The following is a 20,672-nucleotide window of genomic DNA, read 5'->3' on the forward strand; positions in this document are numbered from 1 at the left end:
GTGGAGGAGATACTAATGCAGTGATGTTGCAAGGAGTGCTGAGATAATGTATGTGAAGGATTTTTAATGGTCTGAAGAAGGGGTAGGGCACCTAGTGCCCTCCAAAGGTTGCTGTACTGCCACTGTCCTATCCTTGACCTTTGACTGGGCTGGCTGGGGCTGATGGGAGTTGAAGTTCAACAACATCAAGAGTGCTAGAGGTTTTCCAACTCTTTTCTGAAGCACTATGGGCATGCTTATGAGCAGCAGTATCTTTTAGCCACCACTCTTTAGGGATAATCTGTAAGGATCCTGGTATTATTTTTTAAAAAAGAATTGGTGAGCCATAAAACTATTGCTCCTGTGGAAGCTATCAAGTGCAGAATTCGTCCACCAGATTTTGTGGACTTATGGCTGTTTTCTTAGCATTTTTTTGGGGGGGGAGAAATTGAAGTTTTTTGAATGTATGTGGGGGGATAGCTGCATTGCTTGTTTTTGGGTCAAATTCCAAGTTGGGGGCTGGATCACAACCCTTGTGCAACAGACAGGCAACAGACAAGGCTAGGGAGATTATATTCACCACTGCTAATCTTTCTAGCAGCAAATATGCCCAATCCACTAATGAATTTGAGGCAAACAAAATTGTATGGGTTCCAAAATCCAATACATATTATGCTATTATAAACATTCCATGCCAGCACTTTGGGGATTTCCTTGCTTAATCCTCTTTCATGAAACATGAAGGACAGAACTAAGAACAACCTCCTCCTCCCAATATTCAAGTAAAAGCCTGCTTAAAGTTCCCAAAGGGGAAGATGGGGAGAGGGATTTACATTCAGAGGGTTGAAGAGTCTTCTTACATTTAAACTCCCTAATGGCATGATTGCCCAAATCCTCTACAAGGTTGCCAAAATGCAGGCAGAAAAGATAACTTCTAAGTTAGAGAGCAGGAGAAGCAGTGGAGCCCCAAATAAAGACAAACATTCTACCACTACTCTGTTAAGTTTTAAGCTTTTGAGAGTAAATCTAGGACACAGAACATTCTGTCATGCTTTTTCTTCTTCTATCGTGCTTTATGAGGAAGAAGGAGACATCTGCCAAATGATCCCAAGAGGAGACACAAGTTTGTGTGAATGTAGAACCATCCATGCCATTTCCCCCCCCTTCCAATTTCCTCCTTTTTTCCTATTTCAGTCCTGTACACCAACCCCTTAATTTTTGTATAAGGGGGTTTCCAGGTAGGCAACTTACGAAGCCTGAATCCGTGCCTAAATCAATGTCCCAGAGATGTCATCAGACTTGATGAAGATATGTGAATAGGGGTAGACAGAAAGGTTATCAGTGGTTCTTGCCATCTGATTTCCAAGGCAATTATTATGGGAGGGCATATACTGACAAGAATTCCATGTAAGGGGGAAAACACCTAAGCTCATCATGGTGGACTTTAACAATCAGGCAAGGTGTCTTAAGGTTATTTCGCAAAGAGAGTTTGAATGAGAATAGCTCCATGCTATAATGCATTACCAAGCCTCATCTATTGCTGACAGAACTACTGTTCTGGACTGAGGTAAGGTATCCCTTGTCATGTCCCACGTTGTCCTGGCAGAGCCAGCCCAGAATTGGGCAGGACTTCAGAAAAAGTACAGGTATCTGTTGCTGGTCCTAGTTCTCATGGGATCAGAGAGAAGTCAGCAGATATGAATAACCACTCCAAGACCACCTTCATGGAAGGTATTTCACTTAATAAGGTGGCAGGTTTGGAGGAAACAATGCAACCTGACTGATATACTCCCCCCTCCCCCGAGAATAGCTCCAACAAGATGACGAAGAAAGATGGCAGCATGTCCGAGCAGAAACCCAGAACTGGAGGTGCGTGCTCATCTGGCAGGATGAAGTCAACTATCCCTGACAACAATGCAGACATGAAGTAGGATCCAGATTCCTCACATGTACAATATCAGGGTCTGATATCAGGCCAGGAAAGGGTGGGAGAGAAACACCAGCTATGAAGCTACTCATTTGGGGCTACCCAACACTGAAGCAACATCTAAGCTTCCTGTATTCTGCATTACTCCTTAATGGACAGTCTCCCTACTACCTTGGGCAACCGGATCTCTGACTTTTTATACACGTCCCCTTGACAACTTGAATATCAAACGAAGGGAAAATTCACAGCTGATTTTCAATTGTTACCTTGGTGAGAAGCAAATAGGAATGTGGCAAAGGTATAGAAATCAGATGGTGTCGCATGCCTGTCATGGGGAAGCCTAAAAATAGTGGCCTATGTGAAGGATAGCCAGCATGTCCCAGCAGCCCTAGCCAGTACGGCCAATGATCAGTAATGAACGGGAGTTGTAGCACAACAACATATGGAGGGCACCACATTGGCTTATGCAAATCCCTTATGGGTTAATTCCACATATACTTTGTGGAAGTGAAGAGATTTTGGTTTTGAAATAGCAGTTTTAAAATTATTATACTTCCTTTAAAAGAGATACCCAACTTCAGAAATCAAAACTAATAGGCAAAACAATATTTACGGGTAAGTAAGAGGCAACAAGGGCACCCTGAAGCATTCTGAAAGGCTATTTCAGGAATATATCCCTCTGCTGCACAATGCAGACAGAAGCTGTCTCGCTTTTTGTTAATGGCAACGATTTCAGAGACAGATGAAGCAAAGCCTACTTTAAGTCAGTGCAAGTTTACAGATGTGTAGCTGATTATTTTGAATAATTAAATGGTGTCAAAACCAGCTGTGATGAATAGCACTGGGGTCTCAATTCATAAATAATTGAGGAGACGGCATTGCATTTGATCATTCCCATCAAATTCTGCTCTCCCGAGGATAAATGTTTGTCCTGAATACCATCAACATTGTTAAATGCCTCAATATCCCTGTTCAGTCATCCAGCCAACAGTCAATTTAACTAAATCACTTTTAACACCTCGCACAGCCGCTGTCCTCATGAATACGAAATGCTTATGATTGGCACAATAGGGTTCCCCCCCTTTATTTTGGTTCGGTTTTTGAATTATCAGACAGTGCGCCTCATTGCAAAGGCTATTACCAAAGGGCAGCAATAAGATGCTTGAAAGGGCCATGCTGAAGAAGACGGCTGCAGCCTTAGCTTTGTTACACTGAGGAAAAGGGTGTTCAGCATCAAAGCAGCCATTTTGTGCCAATATCTTATTAGTAAATACAGCTGCTTTTTATGACTCAGTCATGACATTTTTAACACTTGGTTGCTAAAGCATGTCATGGCCCCCAAACCATATTTCTCTCCTCTCACCCTGGCGAGATGGCACAACAGCTGCACACTATTTTTGGCTGAGAGGGCTGGGAGAGCCCTCCTTTCTGACAGTGCTTTCAAAGCTCCACTGTGATCAGGCTGAAAGGAATGCGGGGAAGCAGAACGGTTAATACTGGCTTTTGGGATAACTGTTTTAGCTTATTAGAGCCTGAGTCTGCCACCATCATTAAGCATGAGACTGTGTTTATGTAAGCCACACGGGTCTGTAAACCCACAGAGTGCCCGCGACTGTGACTTGGTTGCGCACACAGCTGCACAGCTATCAGCATTCCTGTATTTAAACATCTTCTTCCACTGCCATTATTTCTGTTTCAGTCCCTAATACTGAGCTCTCCATTTTACTGTTATCACAGTTTTTATATTTATAAGATTTCTTTCCCAGCCTTCACCATAAGGTCCCAGGACAGGTTACAACAATATAATAATAAAAATGGGGAAATTAGTTTACAATCACAAACCAAGTTACTCCTTACACTCACTTCAATATGTGGAACTTGCACTTCTACAGGTGCCATGCAATATTAGTTCTGAATTTCCAAAGAGTCATTCATTTAGTGTTTCTAAACCATCTTCAAAGACCTGTTGTGCAAATGAAAGTCCTAGCACAGGGCTGACAGGGCCCATTAGGTGAATCCCACCCAAACGAGTCTGTGGGCTTTGCAGTCACAGTCTCTTTCCTCCTTGCTTGTCTACTAGGAGGCTAGCAGCGGCAAGGTTCAAGAAACCCCACCAAACTTGGTGCAGCCACCATCCCACATCCAACCGTTCATTACAGACTTCAGGCTGCTTTGTCTTCCATTCTTCCTCCTTCCCAATCAGCAGATGCTCACAGACATTAGGACTTCTTCAACCCTTCTCGTTATAGTAAAAATATCCCTATCTCTTGTGCGGTCCCTTCTATTCAGAGGATCACTCAAGTGCAGTTGGACCTTCGCTCTTCCAAGGCTGCTTGAGACATTTAAATTAAACACCACAGAGAAACTTCCAGCGCTTAAGGCTGTAAGCACGTACCTCAAAGTCTTCTGAGAATCCATGCTGGTTGTTGGCATACAGTTCACTGATATGCTTAACGAACTGTTTGACAGGAATAGCTTCCATGTCATCTGAAAAATGAAAAAGATACTCAGCTCTACAATTAATATTTTCTAACAATAACAATTGTCCTATAAAGTTAGGCAATAACATCTCTACCTAGATGCTAATAAACAGTGTGTGATGATGGTTTCACTGCCTTCACAGCTGATACTGGCCCCACTGATGTTGGTGCAAACTTAATGCTCAATTTCTGTATTATCACTTTCATCCAGCACTAAGTGACCACCATGTTGCTGCTGTTTAGTCACGTTTTCATTTAATTGATCCTACTGACCAGAAATGGTTGCTTTATTTCCATTTTATGAATAAAGAACATCCATGGATGCACGGGAAACAAAGTGACCCGGGGCAGGTTGCTGATGGACAAACTACAGGCAACTCCCCATTTATGGTGTCTGGTGGATTTTTGGTTTTTTAAAGGGTTTCCAAAGGGTTAGATAGAGGGCCTTTTCAGGCTTTTTCAATGGTATTCCCACTATACACAATTTCACTTAAACGTGCAGTACCTTGGAACATAACCCCCACATAAATGGGGAGTTTGAGCTGAATTGAGCTCCAGGAATATACTTGTAGCGGATGGGCTTAACTGCAGAATAGCTGAGAAATCACAGCATATCTATTACCTTTGCTGTGTGCCTGATCACAGATAATGCAAATTATGAGTAGGGCAAATTACCTTGCTTTGGCTCTATGTCATAGGTATTTTTACACACACATTTATGTATGTATTTGGTATAGCTTAACACTTTGCAATATGAAAATATACTGACAAACAACAAAGAGGGCTCTGAATTCTAAACTATTATTGTTATCAGTTCTACTACCTCTGACTTCTGCTACTGTGATACATGGAACAGCCATAAAGGTTTGCCCATGGAAACATTTTGGTTGACTGTGTTCTGTGGTTGTATTAAGGCTAAGTCAACAATTTATAGATTGGTATGATCCATGCCAATGTTCTCGAAGCTACAAACATGAGTCTGACCAAACTGCGGGAGGCAGTGGAAGACAGGAGTGCCCGGCGTGCTCTGGTCCATGGGGTCACGAAGAGTCGGACACGACTAAACGACTAAACAACAACAACAACAGCAATGATCCATGCAAAATGTACATTTATGCTTACTTTTGCCTGGCCCGCACTTCATGGTAACTTCTTGAATTTTCTCTAGATATGCTAATACCGTTGCAAAATCCAGGGAATTTTTGAGGTTAAACCTGACAGTAGGTCTCTCCCTCTAGTATAGTGTTTATTACGATATATGAATGTGAATACAGTCGTACCTCGGCTGCCTAACGCCTTGGGAGTTGAGTGTTCCGGCTCCTGAATGACTGAAAACCAGAAGTGAGTGTTCTGGTTTTCGAATGTTCTTTTGGAAGCCGAACATCCGAGGGGGCTTCCAATTGGCTGCAGGAGCTTCCTTCAGCCAATTAGAAGCTGTGCTTCGGAAGTCGAACATTTCGGAAACCAAACAGACTTCCAGAACGGATTCTGTTCAATTTCTGAGGTACGACTGTATGCTTAGCAGAAGAATTAACTCTCATCCACAGGTAGGTTGTAATAATATATTTTCCAATGCAATTAATGACTCTGAAAGTGAATGAATTCCTATGCTACTTTCATGAGAAGTTAAATTTCTGACACAGTGAATAATTCCCACCCCCCAAAAAATTCCTGAGATCAGTTATAGTATTGAGTCCCAATCTACAGTCAAAACCAGTAACACATCCCTTTCTGTGTACCCTTGTTTTAGCATATCTAACTCTAAATTACAGTTTTGTAATGTATCTAATTAATGAGATAAACTATATATGTTAAAACAAGGAGGATGACTGGCTCTCGCAGTATGCCATTTTTATTCTGTCTGCTTAGACTACAGAGTTGTGACCCTTCCTTGGGGGAATGAGCACATAATAATCTTTTGCACTTGGTGTAGAGCATGCAAGAATACCAAGAAAAACTTGCTTAACTGAAGGCTTGGAAACTATTGGAATGGGAATAAATCCAACTTTGAAGAGTCCAACAACTATCTCTACTTTGGGACATTTAAGACCCTTCCCAGATGTTTTGGTGTATCAGCGAAAAGGATGAACTAAAGTCAAAGGTAGACTACAACCTCTATTTAATGAAACAATGAATCAATCAAGCCATCACCTGGTGACAAATTATATGGATCTTCTGTGTCTGAAAGGTATTCAATCACTGTTGAGTTTCCCTGATCGAGCATTTCTTCTTCCTGTTCTTCTTGCTCGCTTCCTCCCTCTTTCCCATCCCCACCTTGGTTTGTCTTATCTTGCTCTATCTCTTCTTCACTTCCCTCTTCTTTAAATGAACAGCAAATGACATCTCCATATAGGTATTTTGTTCTGAAGTTTCCCATTCTTTCTGGTTAAATTGTCCAGCAGAGAAAAAGTTAACACTTGCAGAGGAAGCTACTTGGCATCATGATGGGAAGATCCCACCTCCACTTCCATCTTTACCAAGCTGTCAGTAGACCAAAGAGTGCAGCATGGCAGGAGCTAAATTTTTCAGTGTTTGAAAGCTTTCACTTTGAAACAAGCTGATCTCTTAAGAGTTTGTGTGATTCAGTGCTGATACGAGTAACTCAGATAATCTTCAGGTCAACTCCACAATGCCCAGAATTAAAGATCCCGATATTTCAAATGGACTGGGGGCAGCGGGGCAGAATGACTTATTCTGACTTACAGAAGGTCTAGCTGAGGCAAACATACTGCCAATTCATATTCATTTTATCTTTTTCCCCTTGCCTCAAAAAGCCAGAGATTAAAGTAATTTGAAGCACTGCGATTCGTCAGTTTAGGACTCTCTGCACAACTATTCCATACAGTCTGCAAATATCAGGAGCATTCTTTTGAAGGAAAATATATAGTCAGCCAGAAGTAGAGTTTGAAAGTTCTACATTCCAAAAATGCAGTCATTGTTTGAAAATTCCACTGCATTCTTTGCTCATGCACTCTAAATGCCTCCTCAAATAAAATCTGCTAATGCATATAAGGAACATGCTTCTTTCAGGTACCTCTTATCTAGTGGCTACTGATAAGCTTCTTTTCCATTTCAGGAAAATTTACTTCAGAGACCATACCTCTTTTAGTCTACTGAAGAGATTAATGAAATCCTATAAAGGCTAATTAGGAAACCTAACAGTTGCTCAGTGCAAAGTCCCATTTGGGCAATTAGCTTTCTCCTTGCCTAAAACCGGGCAGCATTCATTAGTGTCACAGTGGAAAAAACCTTCTTGTCCCAACATTCAATAAATAGGAGGATATATTTTGTGTTAATAACCATTGTTCATACTTTTTATTTTATTTATTTTGATTATTCTTCATTCTGTCTCGGAGGCTTATACGTCCTTATGTCATGTCAGTATGGATAAATAAGTATTTTAAAAATTAAGAAGGTTCTCTTGTTTCAGTAGATCTAAATTACTTACCAATATGTTAAAGACTAGCCTGCCTCTCCTCATCTACACATGGGAAAACATTCTGCCGTGTTAAAAATCAAGGCTTTACATAGCCTTCCAGCAAGCGGCCTTGCTTGCTAGTCTTGAGCAATCCTATATTCACTTACCTGGGGAGTAAGTCCCATTGAACCCAAAGGGACTTTCTTCTGAGTACACATATATAGGATTATATTATAATTGTACATTTGTCCCAGTCTCTAGGTACGTTCAGGCATTTGCCTGAACATGTAAAACAGAATTGGATTGGGCCATGCAGACAAGCTCTGCCTCTCGTATCCTTGTATATGTTGTCTCACCTGATGAGATCCCAGCCTCCCCCATTTTGAGAGGGTAAGATTTGCAGGGGGCTTATATTCCTTTTTGAGTGTAAACAGAACCTTCCATGGAAGACCCCCAATAAAACCTTAATCACAGGTGGAATATATTATAATGCAATCAGCATGTGGATTATATGAGCAGACATCTTGGGTTACTTTCCTACCCACATTAGGGCTACATTAAAGTGCGCAGTTTAATTGACCCAGGACCACAATACCTCAAGGACCCCATCTCCCCATATAAACCGACCTGGACTCTGGATTCATCATCTGAGGCCCTTCTTTGTGTGCCTCCTTCACATGAGGTCTAGAGGGTGACAAGACGAGAGAGCCTTTTCTGCACAGTGGCTTTCGTTTGTGGAATGCTCTCCCCATGGAGATTCGTCTGGCACCTTCATTATATATTTTTAGGTGCCAGGCAAAAGCTTTCCTCTTTCACCAGGCCTTTGTCTGATAATATTCTACAGCCTTTTAAATGTTTTGGGGGGGGGGGTGCTATTGTTTTGTTGTTTCAGCTTTAACAAATTAGTTGTGCTTTTATAGTGTATTTTAATCTTGTGAACATCCCTAAGATCTTTTGATGAACGGCAGTATATAAATCTTACTTAAAAAATAAAATAAACAAAAATAGATAATGACACTTGTGTTTAGTAAATATGTGCAATGCAAAAAAGGTGGTTTACAACTGTGATTACTTTTACCACACACACACAATCCATTCAGTGTCATTTTATTTTGCCCCTGACTTTTGTAAAGAAGGCTAAGCTAAAAGATGGGAACCACGAGTGACTCTCACATTCCCTTTCCATATGTATAGGTCTTGTGATGCACATTCTCTGCTGCATCTGGGCAATGTTTAAAGTGTTCCTTCTGCACAACTTGCTACCAGATCCTTTTCACTGGAGATACCAATGGTTGCAAACAAAAGGCCCCAGGGCCAAAGCATGTGCTCTACCAAAAAGCTATGGCAAGGGGTGGAGAGGGCTAAGAAAAGACAGAAGCTTGGAGGATCAGGGATACAGCGTGTTAAAAGATGTTAAGTGGATGATTTAAGAGGCTGTTCTAGTGTCAAGGGAAAGTGATAGTTTAGGGATTTGCTGGTGATGCAAAAAAGATATTAACAACAATGCCATTTGAACAGTGTATGACAGACTGGATCTTACTAAAAATCATACATGCAATGTCAAGTGAAACTGCTGCAGACACTTTGCAGAAAGTGTAAGTCCTATTCAGAGTAGACACATTGAAATTAATAAGCATGACTAACATAGGCCCACAATTTCAACTGGTCAACTCTGAGTAAACCATAGTTGCTTACAACCCCAAGTGGTTGATTTGGACTAGTCTGAGGCTGTACAATCCAGTGTACACAATAGGGAGTAAGTTCCACTGAACTCAAGTTCCATTGGCTACAATCATCTTATGTTATAATCACAGTGCATCGTACAGTGTACAGTGAATTCCCATAACTGATGTTTGAACAATGGTGGATCTACTGTCATGGATGCTTTAGCTGAGATTCCTGCATTGCAGGGAATTGGACTAGATTACCATTGGGATCTCTTCCAACTCTACTATTATATGATTCTACTACTTTTCAGACAGGCCACAAGCCTGCAATTACTTATGCGTGCCTGTATCCATAATGCCTAACTGATGCATTATGGGAGCTTTCATGAATCCTTTATTCCATTCCAAACACCCAAATTTAGCCAATCTCAGTAAAGGGACACACCACTGCCCTTATGAATGTTCTTTATTTTATTCATTTTACAAGATAATAACAACACACTGCAGAGTGTGCAGACAGTGCATTCCCATAACTAACCTTTGAACAACATTGAACCTACTGGTTGAGAGAAAGACTATGTTGTTATTGGCTGGAAGCCAGCAAACTGTGAAATGAATTTAAATAGCACCGAATTTAAGTAGGATGAGCACATGTAGCTGTGCACTGGATTGCAGTCACTGTACTGAGTCTATTCTAAGAAAGCGAGTTATGCCTAAATCCCATTGAAAAACAATGAGATTTCAGCACATAATTTAATATTTTAAGTGTCATTAAGAACCCTCACTGGTCCCGATCCAGAGTTCTGCATGAGCTGTAATTGACTCTTCGGCAGACAAAAAAGAAAGAAAGAAAAGAGACCATGTGCTTGTGACTGAGTGAGTATTAATGACACCATTTCAATCAAGGTGTAATCTAATATAGCATCATGCCAAGAGCAACTATTAAGGGATGTGTCAGTTACAAATATTATGCACATTGAATGAAATCTGAATTTATAAACCACATGCACACATCCGCCTTTAAATAATAAATGAAAGTGACATTCAGTCCACCTTCTTTAAGTCTGCAAGGAAGAAATGAGAGTCATTCCTGAATAATCCAAATGAGAACTATTTACATTCACTGAGGAGAATGTTGTGTCTTGCAAAAAGTACCCGATATGAAAAGGCACTGGGTACGTGTTGGCCTCCTCCTCCTTAGCAATGAATATGGTGACATACAGTGATAATGGAAACATCCGAGCACTGGCTTGCAAACTTAAGAGAAAGTTGTGGAAATTTCTTGAGGTTCAGCAGCTGTTGAGTCCCCCCACCCCTCCCAATATGACTCAAACTGTTGTGGAAAAGAAGTGGGGGAAAGAAGGCAAGCCAATATCAAATGGAAGAAATTGGATTGATATTTCTCATACATTTTGAACATGGCCCTCGTTCCAGGCCAGTCACTCTGCTATTTGCTCCACAGATTAGAAAATTCTGCATGCAGGGGCAGAATGGGACATCTCTTCATAAGCATTTTGGAGGAAAAACAGCATATTGATTCATTTACAGATGCGTGGTTATCCTTGATCCATATGGGGCTTAAGCTGGGAGATGTACATTAATGACAACACCGGCAAAATATATATATTTCTCTTTTTAATGCAAGTTTTATGATTCTCTGGTCAGCTTTTATTTGGTGGCGAGGGCTGATAGGCATCAGACAAGATCCACACACACCCAACCTATGACTACAGATTAGTGATAAAGAGTTCCATGAAAAGATCACTAGGAGGCACCCAAAATGAACTGTGCTAAGAAACAGAAAATGAAGCAATGGCAAGTGTGTGTGTGTGTGTGTGTGGAACAGAATGGGCTAGCATATTTAATAATGTTTAATAAGTCTGCCATCCAGGCGCAGTTGCTCTCCCCCTAAGGGCATGATCCCAGATGAGACCAATGCTTTTTGATTTATATTAAGTGGGTAATAGCTGTAGGGGCAACTGAGCTAATGATCCTGTCGGTGTTCTGTAGTTCTCTAGACTGCTCAGCAGAGTTAATTATGAATTGTAATGAGAACTCTGGGCTTCAGGACAGAATGGGCATAGATTAGTACATGCCTATATGCTATTCAGGTTCATGGTCGAAAATGAAGTAAATTTCTTCTGTGGAAAGCTATGTATCTAATAATGCTGCAGTTGCAGAACAGCAAAATTCTATTATACCATCAATCATTAGCACCATGTGTTTTGGAGCTGTCAAGCACCTTTAAAGCTGTCACAGAATGTGTTTTTGTTGTTTTAAAAAAGGAATGCAGAGGAGTTTCACATTTTTAGATATGCATAGTCAAAACTGCTTCCATTGTGACCATATGACTGAAACCGAGAATGAAAATTGGTCCACCCAGCCCGGTTAAATAGATGTGCAGATCCACAGGGACATATTTAACTATCCATTTATAACTACTGCCTGGGGTATCGCTAGCAAATAAAGATTACTTTAAGGAACTGGCGTTTGTTAAAATGTCATTTATACTTTACTTCCAGAATCAATACAGCTTGGGAGATTTTCTCATGCTCCCTGGCTATTTCTAAAGGGGAAGAAAAAGTTTAGAAGAGGTATCATTTTATCAACCATATGAGTGAATCAAAAGGAAGAATTTTCCATTTAACCTTTAAAGGCTTTTCAGCAAAAACGGCTGTATAAGGAGTTATAACTGACAGGAAGGTGTGAAACAGCACTTAGCAGATTGCTCTGGGGAATGGAATTTGAAGCCTTTTCTGGTGTGGTGGGGAAGCGAGGAAAGGGCACCAGGATGAGGTTAATTGGACCCATTCAAACAGACTAAGAATGGGTTCCCTCACTTTTAGAATTATTTCTACATTTATGCACACCTTTAGGCATCTGGTTTCTATGGGTACTGAATGCATGATGGGACCAGCAGGAACACGAGGGGCTAGAGCTGTCCCACTTTGATGACATCATATGTGTCAGCCATGACCCCAGGTGACTTGCCAGCAGACTCACAATCTGCTTCTATTTGTATAGGGTTTACAGGAAAAGGAAGTGAAGCTTGTTAAACCTTGTTCACTCAGGGTTCCCCATCCCCATGGAGGATACTCAATGCAAGGAGTAGTCAATGTGGTACCTTCTAGATGTTGTTGGACTACCAAGTCCCCAGCCAGTATGGCCAATGGTCAGGGAGTTATAGTTCAACAACATCTATGGGACATCTTACTGGCGACACCTGTCTTATGAGCACAAAAAGAGCCCTCTTCAGACTGATGACAACTGGGCATTGGCTGGGGTTATGCAGCTGGTACATGCCTTGCTAGCCCACCTGGGCCCTTCACACATTGTGCCCACAGGCCCTGAATGCTTGAATGGAGCTTTTGAGTTCCCAGCATTAAGGCACAGTATTGTCATGGTATCATATACATAAAACTCAACAGCTATGTACAAAAAACTGCAAAAGTTCCACAAAGGTTGCTGCTTCAGAATGCATGCAAAAAGGTGCTCTTACTTCGATAGTTAGACCTTGGTCATAGTTAGACCTATCACCACTAAAAAAGAGGCATAATATTTCCTATTACACAGAATAACGCAGAAAATTTCATCCTTGTTTTTATGTTACATTTGTAATATGGCTTTCTACCTTCAGAGGAAAAACAGTATTTTAATAATATCTAAAAGTATTTAAGTTAAACTACTATTCCACTGTCTATTATTTTATTCTAAGTTCCGGTTTGGTACTCCTGGAACATTTCAGTGGTATTGATAAAAAGCAACCATTTTCTCATTTTCTTTTTGGACTTATGGGCACACTCCCACTTTTTGGAAAATCAAAAAACTTCCCTCTAGTGTGAAAACACACTGAGAATATTCATTCAAATCAAGAGCCACTATAACCCTCCGCATTTTTTTTTAATAGAAAAGATGAAAACTTTATCCTGGATCTCAAACCCCGCCTCTGCAGACCAATGCTTGAAGATCTGGGGAGACCATTTGAACATTTTAGCTATTTCGCACATTATTTTGATTAATCAAACTAAAATTGGGCTTGGTTTCAACTACATACATTAGTTGGAAGGTTGTAATGATATGGATGCTTCCTCTTCGTCTGCAAGAATAAAACAGCTATTGATGTATAAGTGGGACCTCCAGTCCCTTTCCCCTCCCACCCGTTTCCCATTTTGCTCACAACAGCCAAGCGGCATTATGTGACCACTGAATATGTTTGGGGTCCCCCTCTCCTAGATCCCCCCAAAGTTTCTTGTCCTTCAGACAACTTAGTATTAAAAGTGTATTAAGAAATTATATTAGAGTGAAGCTCCAATAGAAGGAGCTTTTGCCTCCACCTTTTAGACAGACTAATAAATGATCTACACCAGAGATCAGGAACATGTCTATCTCCAAATGTTGCTAGACTGCACCTCCCACCATCCCTAACCATTGGCCATGCTGTGAGAGCTGGAGGCCAACAACATCTAGAGGGCGACCCTGATACAGTGGTACCTCTGGTTAAGTACTTAATTCATTCCGGAGGTCCGTACTTAACCTGAAACTGTTCTTAACCTGAAGCACCACTTTAGCTAATGGGGCCTCCTGCTGTTGCCGTGCCACTGGAGCACGATTTCTGTTCTTATCCTGAAGCAAAATTCTTAACCTGAAGCACTACTTCTGGGTTAGCGGAGTCTGTAACCTGAAGTGTATGTAACCTGAAGTGTATGTAACCCGAGGTACCACTGTATACATGTTCAACCAAAAGAGGTTTTCTTCTATTGTTTAAGACAAAAGGTGGGGGCTTGGTTGTTGTTGTTTTTAATGTTCCATCTTATTTATCTGATTAAAACCAACAACATGTATTTGTAGTAATGAAAAACCACATGAGGTAAAATAATAGACTAGAACTTTTCTCCTGCTCAGCTCTGAAATTCTTTATCTTACAACTCCCACTTAAGCTTCGTAATTATTCTCCTGAATACTTTGCACCTCTTGCGATGGTGTGGGGAAATACCACAGAACTAATGGAATTAGTAGCATTTGGGGGGTGAGGCAGTCTATATGGTCAAATAATACAATTTTGCTTACACGTGACAAGAAGATGGGGAGTTTTTTTTAATTTTTAAAAGCTTTTAGACAAACCTTAAGGAGGATTTTAATGGCAAAGTTTTGGTTATATGAAGGACTTCTGGTTTGTAGCATTGTGCACACTGGTAATAGGGGAAAATCATCACAGCATGCAGAGTTGTACACATTTCTGACATGATTTGCTGCTAATTGGATAAGAGTACGTGAACAAAAGCTCTGTCAGAATGGGTTATCCGCAGCCCCTTTCTGAAGACAATCCCATAAAGCAGATCCAAACCCAATTTGGAATTCAGCTAATGGGATCAAACCTTGGAAAAGTGACATAGAAAGCATTCCAAGTGAATTTCCTATGTATTTGCATGTTTGCTCAGGAGATCCCATAAAATAAAATAAAAATCACCACATGAGCATCAGGGGTTTGTCAGACAAGGTAATCACACTTCTGACAAAAGCCTCAAGGCCATACAAAGAACTCCAATGTTATCTTATCTATATTGTACACAATATTGTTGGCTGGCAATATTTAACTTATACGTATGCCTTGCAAAGAATCTCAGTCTAAAACAGTTATTTGTTACATGGCTTTCAAAATATCTGGAAGGGGGGGGGATAAGTGCAGTGCACAATTCTCAGTGGGAGAGCATCTGAATCATAGAATCACAGAATTGTAGAGTTGGAAGGAACCGAAGGGTCATCTAGTCCAACCCCCTGCAATAGGGGAATCTCAACTAAAGCATCCATGGCAGATGGCTATCTACCCTCTGCTTAAAAACCTCCAAAGAAGGAGAGTCCACCGCCTTTTTAGGGATTCCAACTTCCTATGTTCCCAATAACTGAAAGATAACTGTAACGCTCAAACCAGTGGCCAACCAGCAGCCAACTCATTACCACAGGAAAAACTGACAATTCCTACATGCTTTTGAAAAAAGCTTTGAGTTTTCATTGCTCTAAGGCAAGAGTAGGGAAACTTTGGCCCTCCAGTTGTTGCTAGACTACAAACCCCATCATCCCTGACTATTGATCCTACTGGCTGGGAAGGATGGGAGTTGTAGTTCACAACATCTGGACAGCACCAAAATAGCTACCAGTGTTTCAAGGCATAAAGAGCTGTGTACAACAGACAATATGCAAATCTTCACATCTGTCTGGCTTTGGCTCACAAATTTCTGCTGAGAACCATTCCATATATAATTACTTCAAGGCACTTGACAGATTGTAAAATAGTAGGCATGTGCGTTGATATTTTTAATTAACCTGTAAATAAGCATTAGGACCAAGTCTGCAGCTACTCTAACAGCAATCTTCTCTTTACTGAGAAGTAAATCCCACTGCTTACTTTTCAGTAAGTGTATTTAGGACTGTATTTAGGACTAAACTGGTACAACTTTTCCTCAAGCAAAACCTATGCATCTTATTTAAATTACATTTAAATTAGAGTTTTCCTATAAAACAGTACTGCGTAGGTGGGATCTCCCCCTGCCCTCAAAAGGTCACAGGCAGCCTGGCAAGCAAAAGTCTTCATTATAGAGACCTGGCAACTGGAGTTCCACTTGCACTGCAATCCAACATTACCTGGGAGTAAGTCTCAGTGAATGTCAGGATTTCTGTGTAGACATTCATAAGATTGTCCTGCACAGCTGGAGGCCAGAGAAGGTGCAGACTACGAACATCAGTGAACAAGAAGGATGGAGTATGTGATTAATGGCAAAAGGGCAGAGCCAGAAAAGTAGAAGACACATGGGGACTCCCCACTATCATATCAAACAGTGCTGTTTGTGCCTTATCCAGATAAGAATGCACTAATCCAAACTTTGTGTTTCCCCCTCATTTTAATGAAGATTTACAGAAACATTACTACAAACTGCGGGATGCTCCAAGTGTATAAAGAAGTCAGCCAATGTGGGAAGCAGATTGACTGATACAGAACATACAGTACAAACTGTGATTTGTAAAGAGCCCAAAGTATGAATGAGTTAAGTCATGATGTCAGACCTTCCTTACCTGGGATGGGAATAACGGGAATGGTTTCGTTTGGCACCACTCGAGGCGAACTGCTGTCTTCCACATAGAAATGAGCTGTCTGAAAACATTTTCTGTGAATGGAAGAGAAACATCATCAGCACTCTCAGGGCTCTCTGACATTTCTGTCCATGCTAAGCATTTGCATCACACACATGGACAAACACACACAAAGTTTTATTTCTGATTTTGTCAGTGACCCTCAAGTGAATGCTAAAATGTACTGCTACCAGCCACCATAAACCATCATTTTGTTTAGGAGCCTCCCGTTTCTTATCTCTTATTAAACAAACAGTCTAGGAAGTTTAGCAGCAGAGAGTGCATGCATTCACTTAAAAAGGAAACTTTTGGGTGTCAATTATTGTGGCTCAATAACAGCCCTTCTTAAAAGAAAACTAAAACAATCATAAGCACACTAGTGTTGGAAGCACGTAGAACCTTGCCACTTAATGGGCAGCACCTAGAGCAGAACACACATAACGGCCACACGACTTCCTTAGGGAAGTTGCAATCTCAACAGGAAAAAAAGTTTGCCTCATTCAACTCTGTGCTGGCTGTGCAAATCCCCTTTGCAGGCTTCTCTTGCAAAACAGCGAAAAGCACACATGCTGCTAAGGAAAAGCCTGTGGTAGATGTCAACTCGGCTTCCTCCCTCTGCGACCCCCCCCTACCCCTCCGCTGAAAGGAACGCTGAAAAGGCCAGAGGGCAACTCAGATGCAGCCCACCGATGATCCCGCCAACCAGATTTAAAGACTTGAATCTGCTTCCCTGAACACATTGCAATTGCTGCTCTTTTTACCTGTACTTAATGCAAAGCAGGGAGCACAAGCTGGTCATCACAGAGAAGGCACTGAGGAGGAGAGCATCCAGAGGTCCAATGAGCCTGTGCATGGTGATGCTAAGCAAGGCAGGGCTTTCCAGCAGCCACGTCACTGCTCATTGCTGCCTTAATGAGCTGCTTGAGGCTGGGACTGAATATTTAATGAGCCTTGCTCAGCGTGAGCAGCTATTGTGACAAGCAAAGGGGCTGCTCTCAGCTGTCAGGAGCTCTTAACAATAGCCTGGACAGAGCAGAGAGAGAGAGAGAGAGAGAGAGAGAGAGAGAGAGAGAGCCCTCTTCCTGCCTCCCTTAATGAACTGCTGCTCCTCAACACCTGTGCGGGGTCCTGAACGCCTCCGCCGCGATTAGCTTCCCCGGCACGCAAGTGACTGCCTCTGCTTGTAAAGGTTTGCAGCGGTCTCTCTGCCGCACAGCACGGCTTCTGGAATTACGGCCAAGCAGAAAAGCCCACTCTATCCCGCCAGCTTTGCTGACACTGTCAAAGCAATTTGTAGTGCCATTGTTTCCAGAACAGAGGTACATAGCAGAGGGCTTTGGGGTGGGGTGCGGGGGGAGAGAAAAAAGGCAGTGCAACTCATACAGCTTTCAAAGGCCAAGCAAATCTCTTGCAAGAAGTTGGCCAAATGCATGCAGCAGGCCCTCAATTTCTGAATTCTGCTAACAATCAAAGCTAGGGCTGTCGGATCAAAACGCTCAGAATAAGGAGATTGATGAAGCCGTGGCAGTATTTCTCAAATGTTTTGAGCATGACCACCCCATTCTGCTGTCCCTTGAACCCAAAGCCACCTAGCTGAGCATATGGAGATATAGTTGTGTGCAGAAAGAACAAGCCTTTTCTTTTTAGCCTATGAAACAGAATACTTTCCCCTGGAAGTCCTACCTGGCACCTACCTTTTCATTCATTCAGTGGCAAAGGGTTGTGTGTGTGTGTGTGCGCGCGCGCGGCGGGGAGCTGGGCAGCCAGCAACAATGGCTGGATTTTTATAATTTTGATTATGCTTTTATTACACTTATGTGTATTTATTGTAGATTCACGTAGGTAGCCGTGTTGGTCTGACGCAGTTGAAATAAATAAAAAAATTGTCCAGTAGCACCTTAGAGAGCAACTAAGTTTGTTCTGGGTATAAGCTTTCGTGTGTATATCTGAAGAAGTGTGCATGCATACAAAAGCTTATACCCAGAACAAACTTAGTTGCTCTCTAAGGTGCTACTGGACAATTTTTAAAATGTTTTTATTGTATTTATTCTTGTTGCAAATTGCTTTAAGATTTTTAAGTGATACATACATTCAATTAACCCAACCCAACCCGTTGCTTGCAAACAGCCTAGTGCCCCATGGAAGGATCTGTGGGACTGGCCCAACAATGCCCAGACTGAAATCTGAAGAGGAGAAGACAACACACTTTCTGACTTCCTTGCTCCTGAAAGTATGCGCAAGGGATTTTTTTTTGGGGGGGGGCATTTTCCCAAGCTCACATAATCTCAAAATCACTTTGGGATGATGGTGTAAGGAGGGTGCAGTCACACCATAATAAATCCAAGACGGATAGGGCAGGGTCCTCTGCAGGGGGCATTCAGCCTCTCTGGATCTAGAATGATGGGTGTACATAGGCTCCAGAACACTATCCCTTCCTAGAAATTTGAGTCCCCTCCAGGCATGAAACTAGTGAGTTGAACTGTTTGAAACTAAGGGTCATGGTCAGTGGAGCTGTGATAAAACAAGCAATGATGTTGCAGTGGAGCTGTGATAAAAGGTTATGGGGCATGCACACAGCCGAACACACACACAACATGCACACAATATATACTGTTTATAGCCTATTTTTCATCTAAGTGGAATCCAGGGTTGGGTATGAAATACAGAATGCATAAAACCACAGAATCCACAACAATTAACACTTAGAAAATCACCGACACAATAGGATCAGCAAAAACCACAAAGCTGGCTAATCTAACACCCAAACACACATTTTATCCTGCCCCACCTCCAAGCAGCTCAAGACAGCGTACTTGAACGTTATCCTATTTCCCCCCTGCTCACCACAACAATCCTGTGGTTAGATTATAGGTTGAGAGATTGTGGCTGGGTGAAGGCCACCCACTTTGTGTCACGGCTGAGTGAGGATCTGAACCCAAGTTCCAGTCTGACCCTTTTTTCACTGGCTCTCGGGGATATCATAATAGGGACATCTGGCAGCCCCCAAACCACTGTGCTCTTGATGAATAACGAAAGCAATGACAGCTAAATTCATAGGGCCACTGAAACAATATGCAGCCACCAAAGAACACATTCTATAGCATCATTTTACTCACAGACAGGCAGCTGCTTCCACACAGACCATCTCCTAACAGCTGTACTTTTCTGGGAACATTACTTTGTAGTGAAATGATACCTGGGAATCCAAGGTGTGTGACATATGATCAAATATGTGTGGCGTATGACCAAACATTGTGACATATGTGACGTATAATGAAATATTCCTTCACAAATCAGTTTGTTTCTTCCCTTAATATCCTGACTGCTCTTTCTCCTCCTGATTGTAAGTAAAGATAGACTTGGTTTCTACTCAGGCTGCCTTTACTATAGACTATGAACACCCTGGGGGCACAAAGGGGAATAAATCAGTCACAGCAAGGGAAGGCCTATGAATATGGATCAGGTAGAACGTGCATGTGTTTGAAGCATTTAGGATTTTCTCCTTTGAGTAACATATTCAGCAAAATCCATGGAGGATGGCTTTTGATATCATACTCTTCATTTTAGTGTTTCTTATATTCCTCCCACCCCCACCCCCGAATGACAACAAGAAGGAAAAAAGTAATAATCCCACACCGCTTCCATCCCTCCAGTTGTTCTGTGTAAGAGTCATATTTATTAATAACAAAGCTAGTCTGATACAAATTGATCAACTTATGTTTAACACTGAACCTTGTTTGAAGGTCCAGTGTAACTAAGAAAAAATGGCCAGGTTAACAAACATTCCACCAGGTTAGCCTGATTTTGGCTTATCCTGATCTAAACAGGACCAAAATAGTTTGAACCATTGTCTTTTAAATGCTGACATGTCCATCGTCCAGTTTTGAGCAATTCTAAGTTTAGCTGTAACTAGGCTTCTGATATTATTGATCAGAAGAACAGCATGTAAGACAAAAACCTACCATCTGCCACATGTTGGGAAGTAGCATCACAAAAATGAATCTTAAAAAGGAAAGATGTGTGACAGAGACCATGTGTACACAGAGGAGTAACTGATTTATGGCCATATAACATCT

General features: G+C 41.5%; 1 protein-coding gene and 1 long non-coding RNA gene across 9 annotated transcripts in view; one reads left to right on the forward strand and one right to left on the reverse strand.

The window, feature by feature from the left end:
• Positions 1 to 20,672, reverse strand: part of PTPRG (protein tyrosine phosphatase receptor type G) — a 536,428-nt gene that overhangs the window by 35,519 nt on the left and 480,237 nt on the right. For all 8 annotated transcript variants that reach the window (XM_083491124.1, XM_083491123.1, XM_083491119.1 and 5 more), the window contains exons 14-15: positions 16,540 to 16,631; positions 4,302 to 4,393 (exon numbers count right to left, since the gene is read on the reverse strand). In XM_083491124.1, coding sequence (XP_083347250.1) covers positions 4,302 to 4,393; positions 16,540 to 16,631 — 184 coding nt within the window. The remainder of the gene's footprint in view (positions 1 to 4,301; positions 4,394 to 16,539; positions 16,632 to 20,672) is intronic.
• On the forward strand, positions 6,612 to 18,852 carry LOC310702213. Its single transcript, XR_014523363.1, has 3 exons — positions 6,612 to 7,416; positions 16,377 to 16,470; positions 18,724 to 18,852. It is a non-coding gene; the product is annotated as an uncharacterized lncRNA (long non-coding RNA).

This window comes from Podarcis liolepis (assembly GCF_965112155.1).
Source record: "Podarcis liolepis genome assembly, chromosome: 2".
NCBI classification, from domain to species: domain Eukaryota; kingdom Metazoa; phylum Chordata; class Lepidosauria; order Squamata; family Lacertidae; genus Podarcis; species Podarcis liolepis.